At 34.1% G+C, this 17,811-nt stretch overlaps 2 protein-coding genes across 7 annotated transcripts; both read left to right on the top strand.

Annotated features, from left to right (window-relative positions):
- The first annotated feature begins 148 nt into the window (after positions 1–148).
- LOC131006090 (pentatricopeptide repeat-containing protein At1g12620-like) lies at positions 149–3,518 on the top strand. Of its 5 annotated transcripts, none has more exons than XR_009095417.1 (3): positions 149–2,299; positions 2,570–2,681; positions 3,051–3,518. XR_009095417.1 is itself a non-coding variant. In XM_057933234.1 (2 exons), the coding sequence occupies exon 1, from the start codon at positions 257–259 to the stop codon at positions 2,282–2,284; it is 2,028 nt and encodes a 675-aa protein (XP_057789217.1). In that variant the 5' UTR covers positions 149–256; the 3' UTR covers position 2,285; positions 3,051–3,518. The 5 variants fall into 5 exon arrangements, 3 of the variants coding, with proteins under 3 accessions (XP_057789217.1, XP_057789216.1, XP_057789215.1); XR_009095416.1 differs by having other exon boundaries at positions 150–2,285; XM_057933234.1 differs by lacking the exon at positions 2,570–2,681 and having other exon boundaries at positions 149–2,285.
- A 494-nt stretch (positions 3,519–4,012) lies between these two features.
- LOC131006088 (pentatricopeptide repeat-containing protein At1g12620-like) lies at positions 4,013–7,267 on the top strand. 2 transcript variants are annotated; one of them, XR_009095415.1, is made up of 3 exons: positions 4,013–6,157; positions 6,457–6,568; positions 6,933–7,267. XR_009095415.1 is itself a non-coding variant. In XM_057933231.1 (2 exons), exon 1 carries the CDS (start codon positions 4,129–4,131, stop codon positions 6,154–6,156), a length of 2,028 nt encoding a protein of 675 aa, XP_057789214.1. In that variant the 5' UTR covers positions 4,013–4,128; the 3' UTR covers position 6,157; positions 6,457–6,786. The 2 variants fall into 2 exon arrangements, 1 of the variants encoding a protein (XP_057789214.1); XM_057933231.1 differs by lacking the exon at positions 6,933–7,267 and having other exon boundaries at positions 6,457–6,786.
- Positions 7,268–17,811: the final 10,544 nt, after the last annotated feature.

Below are 17,811 nucleotides of genomic sequence, written 5' to 3'. Positions count from 1 at the left end.
ACTCTCTAAATAATTGAATATTTAAACTTAAAATTCTCAACTTCTGCTGAAGAGGCTCTAAAGTTATTGGGCAAAATTGAAATCACCTCATATTTGGGCCCAATATATTAGATAGAATGAGATTGGGCCCACCTTAAAATCAAACAACAAAATTCCTAAATCTGATGAAGCAAACAAAGCTCGATCTCCCATTTTTGTTGGTAGGTTTCTCATTTGTTTACCTTTATTCAGATCTAAATCTCGCCGCCGATTAACGATGATGAGCAGAAGAGCTGCTGTTTCTGCAATAAATCTCATTCATGGAAGAGGATTTCTCAATCGGTGGTCGCATAAATCGGGTATTCTTTCTCCTATGTTCTCTCTCTTCTCTTCCGAGGCTTTTCAACCTAAGCAGCCCACAATTGATTTCAGTTGTGCTAAAGAAGTAGACGATGTTATTGAATTGTTTCAAAAAATAAAGATTATGCGGCCGGAGCCTTCTGTTCGCCTCTACAGCAAACTCATGAGTGTTAGTGTAAAGATTGAGCAGTATTATTTTGCCCTTCATGTGTTCGATGAAATGCTTAGGATGGGTGTTCCCGTTTGTGATTACACAATGAATATTGCTGTCAACTGTTGTTGTCTCTTGAAAGATATGTACTCTGCTTTTGCTGTAATGGGATTCTTTCTCAAGAGAGGTTACGAACCAGACGTCACGACTTTCAGCACTCTCATAAAAGGGTTATTCTTAGTTAATAAGGAGGCTGAAGCCGTGAAATTGTTCGAAAAGATTCTGGATTTAAAACTTTGCGAGCCAAATCGTATTACGATTCTGCAACTGATTGATGGGCTGTGCAAAGCTGGACAGGCCATTGAAGCCCAAGATTGGCTTCATAGATTAGAAAGTAGTGGGTGGAGTCCCGACGTTTACACTTATAGTGCACTAATTGATGGATTTTGCAAGGGTGGAATGGTGGACAATGCCTTCGAGGTTCTATCCAAAATGGTTGGGAAGGGTATTTTACCTAACGTTGTCACTTATAATTCCATGATTAATGCATATTGTAAGGAAGAAAAGATGGAATCGGCTGAGAATATGTTGGAAATCATGACGCAACAAAATATTTATCCCACTGTCTCTACTTATTCTTCGCTTATTGCAGGGCTCTGCCTTAAGGGCGAAATCGAAAGTGCGAAACAGTTACTTGATTCCATGGTAGAGAGGGGCCTTACACCCGATATTGTTAACTATAACACCTTGCTAAATGGATATTGCAAGAAAGGAAGCTTGGGTGAAGCTTGGCTTATTTTTCTTGAAATTCGCGATAAAGGTCTCGAGCATAATGTGCGGACTTATAATACATTATTGGATGGGTTATCGAAGCGTGGGATGGTTGATGAAGCTCTGCTTCTGCTGTCCGAGATGATGGAGAAGGGCATCGCGCCTAGTGTTGTCACGTGCAACATATTGATAGATCAATATTGCTCGCAGGGCGAGATGGTTAGAGCCAGAGAGCTCTTCGCTTCAATGGAAAGGACGGGGATCAACCACAGTATAGTCACCTATAATATCTTGATTAAGGGATACTGCAAGACGGGAAACCTTGATGAAGCTTTGCATTTCTTTGATGAAATCTCGCGTGTAGGTCTCAAACACTCAACCGTATCATACAACATGATGATGCATGGGCTAATACGCCAAAGTAGTTTTTCAGATGGGTGGAAGCTTTTCCAAGATATGGAAGCTCAGAATCTACATCCGGATGTCTACACCTACAACATCTTGTTGGATGGCTTGTGTCGGATAAGTCGGATCAATGAGGCATTTGCGTTTTTGACGGTGATGGAGGCAGAAGGCGTGAAACCTGATATTGTAACGTATAGTGTTCTGATCAACGGCTTGTGCAAGGGCGGAAGACTCAATGATGCTACGAGGCTCTTCAACCATCTCCCTTCCAAGGGCTTAAATCCTAGCGCATATACCTACAACATGATGATCGACTCCCTCTACCATGAAAGGCGTGAAGCGCAGGCAAGGAGGTTGATGGTGGAGATGGAAAGGAGCGGCTGCGTGCCTGATGGCGTGACGTACAACATTATTGTGTGCCATCTGGTGAAGAGCAAAAAGGTGCATGAGGCAATGCCTTTCTTGGAGGAGATGTGCAGGAGAGGACTTGAGGTTAATTCAGAAATCATTTCTGCATTGCTTCAGGAACTTAGAATAGGAGAAGGTAAAGATGAGAAATTGCAAGAGATTCTTAAGAAAGTTTGTGCTCAAAATCGACAAGTGAATGTTCTATTTTGAGGTATGAATACTTGAGTGAAGTTACATTTGATTCTATTCATCTTCTTGTTATAACCTTTGTTGTTGTCGTTGGAGTTTAATGCTGTAATCTTTATGCTCTCTCTCTCTCTCTAACCTTTGTTGTTGTCAGTTTGTGTGGTGGTAAGGTTGTTTAAAATTCAATGAGATTTTACGCCAAAAAGAATTAAAAAAAATAGATGATTTTAGTGTGAAAGATCACCACTTGAAACTTGAAAGTAGCTTCTGCTGAACTGTTTCCTGTTTCGTTGCCATCCTTTTACGCAGGATTTTTACTCCGGTTCAGTTGTCAAGAAGTGACTCATAGAATGCTAAACGTGATATAACTCAGAATGGAGTTCCACCGTCGTGTGGTCTTGCGGCGCAGTGTCTTGTGCTGGTATGGATCCATCTGCTTTGAGTTTCTCATCTTGTTGTTATTTTGCAAGCATTTGTGTGTGATGAATTCACCCCGTGTTGTCTGATTTCGCTGTTTTCCATCAGCCATTTTTTTCCGCTACTTGGAAGAGTTTAGCCTTTGGATTTTCACATTTGCTAGAATTGTATTTTATACGTTCATACATTCAACTCTCTGTTCCTCTCTAGATTCATCCATTTTGTTCATTTTGAAGAGGATTTTAGTTTCACTTCAATTTATTGTATGTTTTAGCTCGATACGAACTAGAGGAAGATATTTGTTTTTAGACAGTTAGCAGCATTATTAGTTTAGATAATATATTGATTGAGTTGGAGATGATTGTTGTTGTAGGTTGAACTTGAATACTGCTGTGTCAATGCAGCAAACCAGCAGAATGGAAAGGTGATGAAGAGAGTATTTGTTCATGGAAAGTTCCAGAAGCCTACCCTTAACTGAATGCACCTCACTGACAACAAAGAGCAGTTCAATTGATAAGGCGTGAGAAGCTTCCTCTCAAACTATTAAATTGGGGGGTTCGAGTCACCACGAAGTCCAACTCGGTTGGTAAGACGTAAGGCGCTTCCTCGTAAACCATTAAATTGGAAGTTCGAGTCACCGTGAAGGAGAAAACGCAAACCATTATTGATCCTTCTCCCTAAATGCACCTCGCTTTCTCATGTTGCTTCATTGTTGAATTTTATTATTGGATTTTGAATAATTCTTTGTTTACTTTCATTTGTTTAAGAATATCATATGCCCAATCCATTTTTTTAACCGATTTTGTATTTTTAGATTATTAGTTAAACTTTTGTTTTGATATTGATGGTTTAAGATTATTTGTTCAAAAAGAGATTGACTTAAATTATTTTCTTTACAATATGTAAATTTAATTATTACTATGCGATACTCATTAAATTTAATATTGTGCTCATTGAGTTGATAATAGTTTTATGATATACAATTTCAAACCGCATAATATTTTAATTAACAGAAATTACTTTTTGTTACCAAATACTAATTTAACTTGTAAATGATACTAATAGTTTGACATTTTTTTATAATTTTATTTATTTTTTAAATATCAATATATTATGGCTCGTGCATCGCATGAATGGCGTACGGCAACAACAACGGCAACAACAACAAGATCAATAATAATAAAAATAATACACAACTCTCTAAATAATTGAATATTTAAACTTAAAATTCTCAACTTCTGCTGAAGAGGCTCTAAAGTTATTGGGCAAAATTGAAATCACCTCATATTTGGGCCCAATATATTAGATAGAATGAGATTGGGCCCACCTTAAAATCAAACAACAAAATTCCTAAATCTGATGAAGCAAACAAAGCTCGATCTCCCATTTTTGTTGGTAGGTTTCTCATTTGTTTACCTTTATTCAGATCTAAATCTCGCCGCCGATTAACGATGATGAGCAGAAGAGCTGCTGTTTCTGCAATAAATCTCATTCATGGAAGAGGATTTCTCAATCGGTGGTCGCATAAATCGGGTATTCTTTCTCCTATGTTCTCTCTCTTCTCTTCCGAGGCTTTTCAACCTAAGCAGCCCACAATTGATTTCAGTTGTGCTAAAGAAGTAGACGATGTTATTGAATTGTTTCAAAAAATAAAGATTATGCGGCCGGAGCCTTCTGTTCGCCTCTACAGCAAACTCATGAGTGTTAGTGTAAAGATTGAGCAGTATTATTTTGCCCTTCATGTGTTCGATGAAATGCTTAGGATGGGTGTTCCCGTTTGTGATTACACAATGAATATTGCTGTCAACTGTTGTTGTCTCTTGAAAGATATGTACTCTGCTTTTGCTGTAATGGGATTCTTTCTCAAGAGAGGTTACGAACCAGACGTCACGACTTTCAGCACTCTCATAAAAGGGTTATTCTTAGTTAATAAGGAGGCTGAAGCTGTGAAATTGTTCGAAAAGATTCTGGATTTAAAACTTTGCGAGCCAAATCGTCTTATGAATCTGCAACTGATTGATGGGCTGTGCAAAGCTGGACAGGCCATTGAAGCCCAAGATTGGCTTCATAGATTAGAAAGTAGTGGGTGGAGTCCCGACGTTTACACTTATAGTGCACTAATTGATGGATTTTGGAAGGGTGGAATGGTGGACAATGCCTTCAAGGTTCTATCCAAAATGGTTGGGAAGGGTATTTTACCTAACGTTGTCACTTATAATTCCATGATTAATGCATATTGTAAGGAAGAAAAGATGGAATCGGCTGAGAATATGTTGGAAATCATGACGCAACAAAATATTTATCCCACTGTCTCTACTTATTCTTCGCTTATTGAAGGGCTCTGCCTGAAGGGCGAAATCGAAAGGGCGAAACAGTTACTTGATTCCATGGTAGAGAGGGGCCTTACACCCGATATTGTTAACTATAACACCTTGCTAAATGGATATTGCAAGAAAGGAAGCTTGGATGAAGCTTGGCTTATATTTCTTGAAATTCGCGATAAAGGTCTCGAGCATAATGTGCGGACTTATAATACATTATTGGATGGGTTATCGAAGCGTGGGATGGTTGATGAAGCTTTGCTTTTGCTGTCCGAGATGATGGAGAAGGGCATCTCGCCTAGTGTTGTCACGTGCAACATATTGATAGATCAATATTGCTCGCAGGGCGAGATGGTTAGAGCCAGAGAGCTCTTCGCTTCAATGGAAAGGACGGGGATCAACCACAGTATAGTCACCTATAATATCTTGATAAAGGGATACTGCAAGACGGGAAACCTTGATGAAGCTTTGCATTTCTTTGATGAAATCTCGCGTGTAGGTCTCAAACGCTCAACCGTATCATACAACATGATGATGCATGGGCTAATACGCCAAAGTAGTTTTTCAGATGGGTGGAAGCTTTTCCAAGATATGGAAGCTCAGAATCTACATCCGAATGTCTACACCTACAACATCTTGTTGGATGGCTTGTGTCGGATAAGTCGGATCGATGAGGCGTTTGCGTTTTTGACGGTGATGGAGGCAGAAGGCATGAAACCTGATATTGTAACGTATAATGTTCTTATCAACGGCTTGTGCAAGGGCAGAAGACTCGATGATGCTACGAGGCTCTTCAACCATCTCCCTTCCAAGGGCTTAAATCCTAGCGCATATACCTACACCATGATGCTCGACTCCCTCTACCGTGAAGGGCGCGAAGCAGAGGCAAGGAGGTTGATGGTGGAGATGGAAAGGAGCGGCTGCGTGCCTGGTGGCGTGACGTTCAACATTATTGTGTGCCATCTGGTGAAGAACAAAAGGGTGCATGAGGCAATACCTCTCTTGGAGGAGATGTGCAGGAGAGGACTTGAGGTTGATTCAGAGATCATTTCTGCATTGCTTGAGGAACTTAGAATAGGAGAAGGTAAAGATGCGAAATTGCAAGAGATTCTTAGGAAAGTTTGTGCTCAAAATCGACAAGTGAATGTTCTATTTTGAGGTATGAATACTTGAGTGAAGTTACATTTGATTCTATTCATCTTCTTGTTATAACCTTTGTTGTTGTCGTTGGAGTTGAATGCAGTAACCTTTGTCACTGTTGTTGTCAGTTTGTGTGGTGGTAAGGTTGTTTAAAATTCAATGAGATTTTACGCCAAAAAGAATGAAAAAAATAGATGATTTTAGTGTGAAAGATCACCACTTTCTCAACTCGAACATCTATGGTTCCTGTTTACTGTTGAAACTTGAAAGTAGCTTCTGCTGAACTGTTTCCTGTTTCGTTGCCATCCTTTTACGCAGGATTTTTACTCTGGTTCAGTTGTCAAGAAGTGACTCATAGAATGCTAAACGTGATATAACTCAGAATGGAGTTCCACCGTCGTGTGGTCATGCGGCGCAGTGTCTTGTGCTGGTATGGATCCATCTGCTTTGAGTTTCTCGTCTTGTTATTTTGCAAGCATTTGCGTGTGATGAATTCACCCCGTGTTGTCTGGTTTCGTTTGTTTTCCATCAGCCATTTCCGCCACTTGGAAGAGTTTAACCTTTTGATTTTAACATTTGCTAGAATTGTATTTTATACGTTCATACGTTCAACTCTCAAATCATCTCTAGATTCATCCATTTTGCTCATTTTGAAGAGGATTTTAGTTTCACTTCGATTTATTGCATGTTTCAGCGCGATACGAACTAGAGGAAGATAATTAGTTTTCAGACATTTAGCAGCATTATTAGATTGGATAATGTATTGATTGAGTTGGAGATGATTGTTGTTGTAGGTTGAGCTTGAATACTGCTGTGTCAAGGCAGTAAACCGGCGCAATGGAAAGATGATGAAGAGAGTATTTGTTCATGGAAAGTTCCAGAAGCCTACCCTTAACTGAATGCACCTCACTGACAATGAAGTGCGGCTCAGTTGGTAAGACGAAGGAGAAAACGAGAACCTTAGTAACTGAGAAATGAGAACCTTAGTAAAAAAAATCCTTATCGAACATAAACTTTTTCTTTATTTTCAATCGTTGACTGCAGTTTGATTCATTCCATGCCTATCTAGCTATCCGACTTCGATGTATTATTACACCTTTTAATAATAAATATTCTTATATTTATGTAATTATTTGTCGCACCATATTTAAAATCTTGGCGACTCGACTAACGTTATAGCAATTTCTGCAAAATTGATTTTTTTGTTATCTTTGAGTTAGTACTCTCTCCGTCCCACGAATTTTGACACGTTTGATTTTGGCACGGGAATTAAGGAATTATAGATTAGTGTTTTAAGTGTGTTGTTAATAAAGTATAAAAGTGATAAAGTAGGAAAGAGAATATAATAAAAGTAATACAGTAGGAGAGAGAAGTTACCTTATTTAGAAATGTGTCAAGATTCGTGGGATGGTTAAAAAAGGAAAACGTGTCAAAATTCGTGGGACGGGGGGGAGTAGTATATATTTTGATTTTTTATCTCTATACTAAAGATTTGGATAGGAAATTACTGACTGCTATGGGGGAAAACAGTCAGAATTGATTTTGATAAATGAATTTTTGTTTTATAATTTATGGGAACATTAATGGACATTATATCCACAACGATAAAACTCCTACTATTAATTATTATCAATGTGCGCCGGTGCAAGTAAATTATTAGATAAAATAGTGGGAAACTAATAAATATATTCAAAATGGTAGACTTGCAATGTTTGGAATTAGATTTTAGTGAGAGAATAATAATTGGACTATGGCTCCGAATTCAAAGCTTTGATTACTATAGTCAATTTTCTAAACGTCATCAATTTCATTGATTGTAATTTGATCAATTTGCTAAATTTATGATACTCTCTCCGTCCCACGAAGTATGACACAGTTTCCTTTTTTGTCTGTCCCACGAAACATGACACGTTTTTAAAAATGGTAAAAAAATTTACTCTTTATTCATATTTTCACTTTTTCACCTACCACATTTAACACACAAAATATCAATTTCTTAATTTCCGTGCCGAAAACGACTGTGTTATGTTTCATGGGACGGAGGGAGTATTTTTTAACCGCAAATCGATAGTTTCAATTCTCATACAAGATGTTGTAATTGCATAATTAATTATATTCAGATACCTCTTCTAATTTTAAAAAAAAAATCAATTTCGAATTAATAGTTGACATAGATTGTTTGAATGATGAAGCTCTAAATATATTAGTAAAACTAAAAATTATAAGTATAATCAGTGAAATTTATTGGATTTCCATTTTCCACAAGCTAGGCTTTTCTTGAGAAAGAGTTTGTAATTACCCAACATCTTATTTTGAGAGAATAAAATATGTAATAATGTAGCTGTCAAAAGACTTTGACTAACATCTTTATCAACTTTATTTTTAAAGAGCTAGCTTATAAACTCAACAATTAATTAAACACCTTTCAAAAATCACTTTCCAATGATTTTTTTTTATAATTAAATCAGTTTTATAATTACAATTCCAATCCATATATGACCACTCCATAAAATAAACCAAACTTCTTTTCTTGGCATAAGAAAATAACATTACAAGTCACACAAGCAAACAAATAAAAATTGTCATCACAAATTCAGTAGATATTTTCACAACATTTCATGACCTGGAGATTTTACAGCCAAACTTCATGGTTTAATCCTCCAAGCAAAAAAAATTAAAAAATTAAAAAAAATAAAGTAACCAACTAGTTACTACACATTAAAAAAAATGGGTGTTTTTTTATATTCTAAAGTTTATTGAAACTAAAAAAAAGAAAAAACTAATCATTACTTTTAATCACTATCCAGCTAATTTAGCTGCTGAACGAAAACGAGAAATCATTATTGATCCTCTTTTTAAAAAAAGCTCAGTTGCTAGCATTTTGCCGCCCCGATTCACCGCCACTTCTATACACCGCCCCGAAACGAAGCGAGGGCGGCAGCGCATGGCCGGAAAGCTCGGCGGCCAACGCGCACCGCCCCCGGGTGGGCTCGCCGGGGATGTACGTGCATGGGTTGCTGTGTGAGGGGGGCACTGGCCCCCTCGGAAGAGACTGAATCACAAGACTACTTTTATTATCCATCCATTTCTCCTCATTCAACATTCTCATCGCCATGATTCCTTCACAAAAATGGGAAATGAAAAAAATCAAGAAAACCAACAACAAACGCTTGTTGAAATGATGATTACCAGCCATTTCAGCACAAGAATTCTAAACTTGAGATGGGTTTTATATAATTTCTTTCTTTCTTTTTTTTGGCAGAAAACTCAAAAAGATGGTGAAATTTAGTGGAAGTTGATATGGGTTGTTGAATATTGATGATGAGGTGCATATTTATATATGCAAAATTAAATAGATACAAATATATAGTGATGTAAATAAGTGGGAGTTGACTGAGAAACGCGCGGTTTGAAGATTGACAAATATGAGAGAGAGAGAGAGATGTTTGGATTTTACTTTTTAGATAATGGTGGGAAGAATAAGTCTTCTATGGGAAAATCAATATTCTTTTGTTTTGACTCTTTCAATTTTTGTGTTTCTCCTGCTTAATTATGTCTCAATTTTGGCCTATTTTTTGTATTTTTTTTCTTTTCCCTGCCGATTTAATATCCAAATCCATGACTATGTGTGTATGGGGTTACATATTTGGAAGTTTAATGGTGTTTGAATTTAATTAAGCACAAGATCAGTCAAACGACCTTACACAAGATTCTCCTTGTATTATTTGTATATATATATATTAATTTATTATAGTAATAATAACATTATACGAAAACGCATCTTATATAGTATAGAAGATGAAATTGAGAGATAAAAGTATTGTAATGAATAAAGAATACAACAAGGTTCCATTTCAAAATAATGTTTAGAGTCTACTTCAATTCTTCACACTAAAAACTTCATAAATTTCCCTTCTCCAAAAAATAGCTTCATATATACACGAGTGGAGATCTCAATGAAACCTGAAATCGACGGGTCGATTTGAATAAATCGATGAAAAATGAGGGTTAAAAAATCTAGCCATGATGGCCCGATCCAAAAGTAGCCTGGGCCCAATAGGACTAGCCCGAAAATCGACTGGGTTGGCCTGATTAATCGAACTTTTTCTTAATAATTGATTTTCAAATTTGATTACTTTACGTACTTTTTAATTCGACAATAATATTTTAATGCTTGTATAATGTGTTTTGTTTTTCTTCAACGGTTAATAACAAACATTTATTAAGCCTTAAACCCACTAACAATCCATTTAAACTAAAAAAGCTCCAATCGGAGCGGTGGGAATTTTTCGGGGACTCGTTTTGGCCCGTTGGGCTCGAGCTGGCTTGGTCTGGCCCGAAACTTTGACGGTTTTAGAAGCGGGTTAATATTTTAGCCAACTAAAATGTGATTAATGAGATAAATACTTTGTTAATTAATCGACGGATTAATTATATACTTTATTTGTTGCTACATAATCAATTGGGCAAAACTAGTTAAGATTGTGTAGAAACATACATTAATTAACTTCTCCAAAACTTAGAAGCTTCTATATCAAGATAAGGTTTAATTTTTTGGCGGCTTAAATACTTTAAGCAATTTTACTAAGTTGTTTTCGTGAATTAATTGTGTGTGGATTCTTAATACGTACTTATCATTTAAAAATCAAACTAAGTAATTGAAACTCTGAATTTTTATAGTTGAAAGAAAATGTATTTAGACGAAATAATAGAAATGATGATGTGAGAGATGATTTTTCTTTTCAAAGTCAGTGGTCTTATTTTTCTGTTGATGTATACAAGAAATAAGGTAATTTTTTTTTTCTTGCGGTTAACAAATGGCATGGAAAAACGTGAAAATAATTCAAGAAAAATATTAGCTCCCAATATTGACAACCAACAATAAAAATGACTTGTGCATGAAAACATGATAGGTGATGATAGAAAAGTTAAGCTAGCTTTTTATGTGATTTTATTTTGGTGAATAACTTTTCTTTCTATTTATTATCCCTCATTTAGTTTGCAGATGGTTAATTTGGGCAAAAAATAAAATGTGTTATTTTTAGGACAAAATGTTAAAAAAAAAAAAAAAAAACGAATACAATCTCCCACGATAAAGATAAATGTCCAGTCTATATATTATCAACTGAAGTTCTTTTGTTTTAATTATTAAATAGTTCCCTGCCAAAAAAAAGTACTCCCTCCGTCCCACGTATTTTGATACGTTTGGTTTCGGCACGGGAATTAAGGAGTTGTAAATTAATGTTTTAATATGTGTGTAATTAATAAAGTATAAAAGTGATAAAGCATGAGAGAAAATGTAATAAAGGTGATAAAATAGGAGAGAGAAGGTAATTGAAAGTTTTTTTTTTGTTCTTGTCGAGGAGATTAATAATAGTTATTTATTTTTATTTTTTTTCATGAGAGGATTACTGTTGGGAGGAAAAACGTTTTATCGACTGAGTTACAGTTTGTTATCTATTTTAAATTCGTGACATATATTTAAATGTCTTACTACCGTGAGACAACCTTCAAAATTTTTGTTGTCGGTTTTAATTGGGAGTTTTGTTTGTCTGCATTTAAATTTGTGATACAGCTAGCCTTTTTGTTTATTGCTAAATGACTCGAATTCCTCGACTTATTGATTGGAGGAGAAACATTTTATCAATTGAAATGCTCTTCTTCATACACTTCAATTAAACCTATTATAATGTAGTTTATCCCCTATTAGAATCGATTGTCTATACGTAAGCCAGTACTATAATTTTTAATTATAGCATGGTAATTAATTACAAGCAATAAGGCAGTATAAAGATACGTTAGTGTCAGGAAAAATAGTTATCTTGGTATTATTTCATTCTAATAATACCACCCTAGGTAGTAATACAAAAATGAGCACGACCACACACAGTCACGCACAATAATATTATATTAAACGACCTATATATAGTCATAATTAATATTTTAGGTGTAATCTTATGACACCTAGCTCTAATCATGTTTATACGAACACTATAATTACAAACGTATTATATATCTTTGTTTATCTTTATTAATCTAGAACGATGCATAATTGAAAATACTGAATCTATTTAATCTTTGGAGCGACGCAAAATGACGCCGTTTCAGTGATGACATGGAAAAAAATTGTGATATTTGTCGTAAAATACATGAATTTTCAACAAATTTTGATTTTTTCCATGATCTTTAAAATAAAAAAAAAAAATCACCTTTCAATTTTTTTCACGGATATGAAATATCCCCAAATAAAAGACGATTTTAGGACTTTTGACTTAAATTTTTTGATACCTAAGCGCGAGGGAGATAATAAAGGTGAAAATCAGCTTCTATTTAAGAGTATTTCATGGAATGGCGACACTGGGAGAGGCTTTACAACCAAGTCCGCTTATGAAGCTATTAAAGATCAAGCAAACGAGACTACGGAGGCGGTGGAGGAAACTGATACGAGTACGAAGGTGTGGAAGATCCCTATTCCAAACAAAGTCAAGCTTACCGCATGGAGAATTTTGAAGAACAGAATTCCGACGTGTGACAACCTCTTGAGAAGAAATGTGATGTTGTGTGAAGTCGAGGTGGGATGTAACGCCTGTTTTCATCGGCAGGAATCCACGAACCACGTGTTGATCCACTGTCCAAAGACCTCAAAGGTATGGGAAGCAATCTTTCAATGGCTCGGTGTTAGCATGGCGCAGCCATATGACGTGCACTCGCACTTCCAGTTCTTTACTAGTTTGAGTGGCCGGAAAAGAAATAAGAAGCTCTTGATGGCTCTTTGGTGTTGTACTACTTGGCTTATTTGGAAAATGCGGAATGAGAGTAGATTTGAGAACAAAAGATGGGAGAGTGCAAACTTGTTTGGAGAAATCAAAGCTAGAGTGTGGAGTTGGGGTAGAATTTTTGGTTTTGTTAATGATGGAGTTGGGTTTCATAGGTGGATGTCGAATGATGAATCCCCGATGATTTTGTAATCTTCTTGGTACTACTGGTGCCTTATCGTTCTATAATATTTACTTTCCTTATCAAAAAAAAAAAATTTAAGAGTATTTCATACCTGTGAGAAAAGTCAGAGAAAATCGAAAGGTGTTGTATTTCTTTTCAAATTTTAAAGGTTATAGAAAAAATCAGAAATTGTTGAAAGTTCCGACAAATATTCCAAAAAAATTCACCTACATGCAAGAATTCGACAAAGCAAATATCTCGACATCTTTCAGAGTCTCGTCAAAATTAGGAACATTTTAAAAGTAAATTTAAGTTGAACATATTTTTCAAAAATTCGTGAAATTAAAACCTTGATGAATATACATAATTAAAAGTATATTTTCATAAACACGAAATACATAATTAAAACTCATGATAACCTATCAATATACATGTGACATTAAATGCCACATTCAATATAATTTACTCCAATACTGTGTATGAAGCATGCTTGGCCAACAGAATTCGCCTTTGATATTTTATTTTTCTTTTATACTTTTTACTTTTTTTTTGGGGGGGGGGGGGGGGTGATTTAATACTATCTAATTATTTTTTAAATGAATTTTATTTTTTATATATATTTTGTTACTGGAAGAGCATGAGCACATGAAGCAAGTAGTTAGCAATAAAGTTGCATAGGATTGATATAGGTAAAGGAGCAAGATCTTGTCTATGAGTAGTTGTATCATTGAGTTTCATTTATGTTCATCACATGCTTCATTATCTAGCAAACCTTGCAATTTCCCCATCAATATCAATAACAAGTATTACATGATCAACTATATATATACACACACACATTTTCATATTTATTAATTTGGTTAGGATATTATTCTATGCATAATCTTTAAAGTGTACATAAAAATATAAAAAAAAATATATAAAAAAAAAGAACTTAACATGAGACGAAATTTATCGTCTCAGAAAAATGAGTTGATTTGTCGAAAATTTTATCTCGTATTATATTTGTAATTTTTGATAAAATTGTCTCGTGATGAATTTTTGATTCAACTTTCTGAAGCTGTAGATTTTGCTACATGCCCCATATTAGCAACTTTTTTGAAATATCAAAGATTTTTTTTTTTTTTTTTGCATATTTTAGTTATCATGTTATATTTAATTTGCAACTCTAGGCTATAAGTTAAGAACATAAAGTGCCACTTATACTTATTTATAAATTTTATTCAAAATTTGTTCATTCCACCAATTAAACCAACTAAAAGTCTAAAACGACTAATTCCTCTTTCCTCACATATTAATCTATGCATAACTGTATTTTAAAGAGTAAAATTATCACACAAGTTCCCTATATATAATTAATGAAATGTTATTAATGCCAAAGGCCTGAAACCCTGGGTTTGAGTTTTCCATCGGACAGTCTTTAATTTTTATTTATTTATTTATGTAATTTATTGAAAAAATAAAACGTTATTAATTTCAAGAATAATCAAATAGAGTGCATTAACAAAGAAAATGACTATCGTCTTGGAGAGAATGAGTGAAAAAAAAAAATTGAAACAATTAATTTCTTAGATATAATATAAAAAAACTCGTATGTATGTCGAGATTGATGAGGCATGCACGACTTAACGCGTAAGATTTGATAAATGTCCCTTCAACAATAAATTCTACCTTTTTGGGCAAATAAAATAAAATAAAATCTATCCCATTTGTCTCAGTTAAATTGATCAACTTCTTTTTGACACAAAATCTAAAAAACTGATGTTTTAAGTGTGTTTGATAATAACCAATAAAGTTTAATTCAAGGGGCAAATTGAGGCACCCAAAAACTCTCCTATATGAGAGGTCTTGGGTTCAAATTCCGTCTGTGTGCGGATAATTTTCCCATTTTTGTGTGGGTAGTGGTCCCGCCTGCTTGCGGTAATTTTCTCATCTTTATGTAGTGTAAAAGTTCCGTTTGTGTGTGGTAGTTTTCCCATCTTCATGTGATGTAGAGGTTCTGCCTGCGTGTGGTTGTTTATTTAATTATATAATAAAAATATTGATCAAGTTAGTTGAAACGAAGAGAGTACCTTCTTCGCGATTTTTTTGTTTTAACTCGTTCTTTCTCGTTTTAACTCAATTTTGTGCACCGTTTTCACCCAATAATTCCTATTGAGGAGTATTTCCACCTTATCAAGCTAAATATCCCAAAATTTCAACAATATTTTCCTCAAAATTTCAGCAAGCAACGCAAATGAGTATCATTTTTCAACAAAATATGCAAACTTACGAATAAATTTATTTCGAACACGAATCGAATAAATTTATTTTGAACACCTTATGAAGATATAATAATGCATAACTAGTCGTATTCATTCCAGGTAAATATCCGTCATAAAATTTAAATATCTCTCGTTTTAGATTCATTCTCTCTCTCTCTCTCTCTCTCTCTCTCTCTCTCTCTATATATATATATATATATATATATATATATATATGTGTGTGTATATATGGTGCGGTTATAGTGAGAACCACAATTATCGTGAGAACATAAGAACCAATAAAATTACTGCATCTGCTATACAAATTAATGCATCCGCTATTAAATTTAATGCATCCGAAAAAAATAATTTTTTGCTCCCTCCAGGATTCGAACCCAGCATCTGCATCCATCCACCAAGATGATGCATCCACCGTAGATCTTGATGATCGAATGGCTTAAAATGGTTCTCCGTTCTTATTTTATTAGTGGTTCTTATTTGAACCTCTCCCTATATATATATATATATATATATATATATATATATATATATATATATATATATATAGGGTGTGGTTCTAGAGAGAACTACATAATTTGTGAGAACGGGAGAACCATCAAATCTAATGCATCCACTGTAAAAATTAATGCATTCGCTGTTAAAATTAATGCACTAAAAAAATTAAAAAAAAATGCTCCCTTCAGGATTCGAACCCAGGATCTGCATTCATCCAACAAGATGATGCATCCACCGTAGATCTTGATGATCGAATGGCTGAAAATGGTTCTCCGGTCTTCTTTTATTTATGGTTCTTTCTTGAACCTCTCCCTATATATATATATATATATATATATATATATATGCGCGTGTGTGTACTTGAATGAAATAAATTCCAATAACAACAATTATGCCGACATGCAAGTCATTGTTTGGACAAAATAAGTAAGATTAGAAACAAACATGATGCTCATTGATCATAAGTACTATTCATAATTTGTAGTGTTAGTAACACTAATGGATCAATTCATTGGGCAAACTTTGAATTAAATAGGGCCTCCAATCTTATATAAGTTCTAGCATCAATAATTCATTGGTATATAATTGCAACCTCGTCTAAGGTAACTAAGATAAGCGAACATGTAAGGTGTGTTGGCCCGGCCCGGTAGAGTAGTTTATATTTAGATTTGAGTTTACCATAACGTGATCTTTAATTTTAATTATTTAGTCGTTGATTTATTTAAGAAAAAGATAAGCGAATATATGTACCATTTTATTGATCGCCCAAAACTGAAATTTGACATACATTTAACTACTAATTAATTCTAAAATTAATCTACGCATGCACAAGATTTAGACAATTAAATTAAAAGCTTAACTTTTTAATCACATCAAGTAATTGTATAATGAGTACAATGATATTATACTATTAGTTATTAACTATACAATGATTATAAGCTACAAAAATTTTGTGCCATTCATTGGATGCATGTTCATCAATCTAGCTAATTAATTAAAGACAACAAAACGCGATTTAATTGGTAAAGGTTAAGGTTCTAATAATCACAATAGAAAACGTGGAATCTAGCTAATTATGATTTATAAATTCTTGTAGTTTTATTAATCACAATTTGAATTTAATTAGGATTGATGCACTATGCTTATCATAAGTGCTTGATTTATCCATAAGCGAGCATTAATTTCCGTTTAGTTTTTTTAAGTAGGAACCATAATAAAAGTCTCCTATGTAGTTGTCTAAATTAAATTGTATATATTGAATTTGGAATTAATAAATTGATTTATTGTGTAACGAATTTGGAACTTACCTAATTAGCTTGAGCATTAGATTACAACCTTTTCCAATATAGAAAAGTTTTAGGATTCTTATTGTTTTATTAGTGTCATAAATTGAAACTCTTGTAAGCTTCTAAAATGGGAGATTTTAAAATGTTACGGCATCACGTTGAATTAAGAGTTAAGACTATAGATTAATTTTGGATGAATTTATTAATTTCATAATGGATTTGGAATTAATTTTCGACACCACTTTATCATTAATTTAAATTCGTACAAATTTGATTTACTCCAAAAGAACCATATCCGACACACTATAGTTGATTACTCCAAAAAAAAATTGGCCAACTTAAATTGATGTGGTGACGTGACTTCAAGAAATAGACATCAAAATCAATTAATAAATTGAAGTATGTTTCTAAATATTGAAAAATCAACAAACACTCTTTTAAGTTGCCCGAAAATTATGAAACAGAAATACAAATTATATTTATTAAATTTTTAAGTTCAAATTAAAAAGTTGCTTTACAATTAAAATTCGAGCTATAATTTTGAAAAAAAATTACACTGCCTTTAATTTCAAGACTATATTATTTATTTTGTGGCATAATTAATTGAAACCCTACGGTCAACATGAAGTCAAATTTTAAAGAGTGGAACGTTACCACATCACATTATTTTTAGCTAAAAGAAAAACAAC

Source organism: Salvia miltiorrhiza, chromosome 1, assembly GCF_028751815.1.
Source record: "Salvia miltiorrhiza cultivar Shanhuang (shh) chromosome 1, IMPLAD_Smil_shh, whole genome shotgun sequence".
Taxonomy (NCBI): domain Eukaryota; kingdom Viridiplantae; phylum Streptophyta; class Magnoliopsida; order Lamiales; family Lamiaceae; genus Salvia; species Salvia miltiorrhiza.
This window is presented reverse-complemented; position numbering and strand designations above follow the sequence as displayed.

Excerpts from the sequence above, each read along its gene's own strand:
- LOC131006090 (XM_057933234.1), top strand. The coding sequence starts at position 257 with ATGATGAGCAGAAGAGCTGCTGTTTCTGCAATAAATCTCATTCATGGA.
- LOC131006088 (XM_057933231.1), top strand. The coding sequence starts at position 4,129 with ATGATGAGCAGAAGAGCTGCTGTTTCTGCAATAAATCTCATTCATGGA.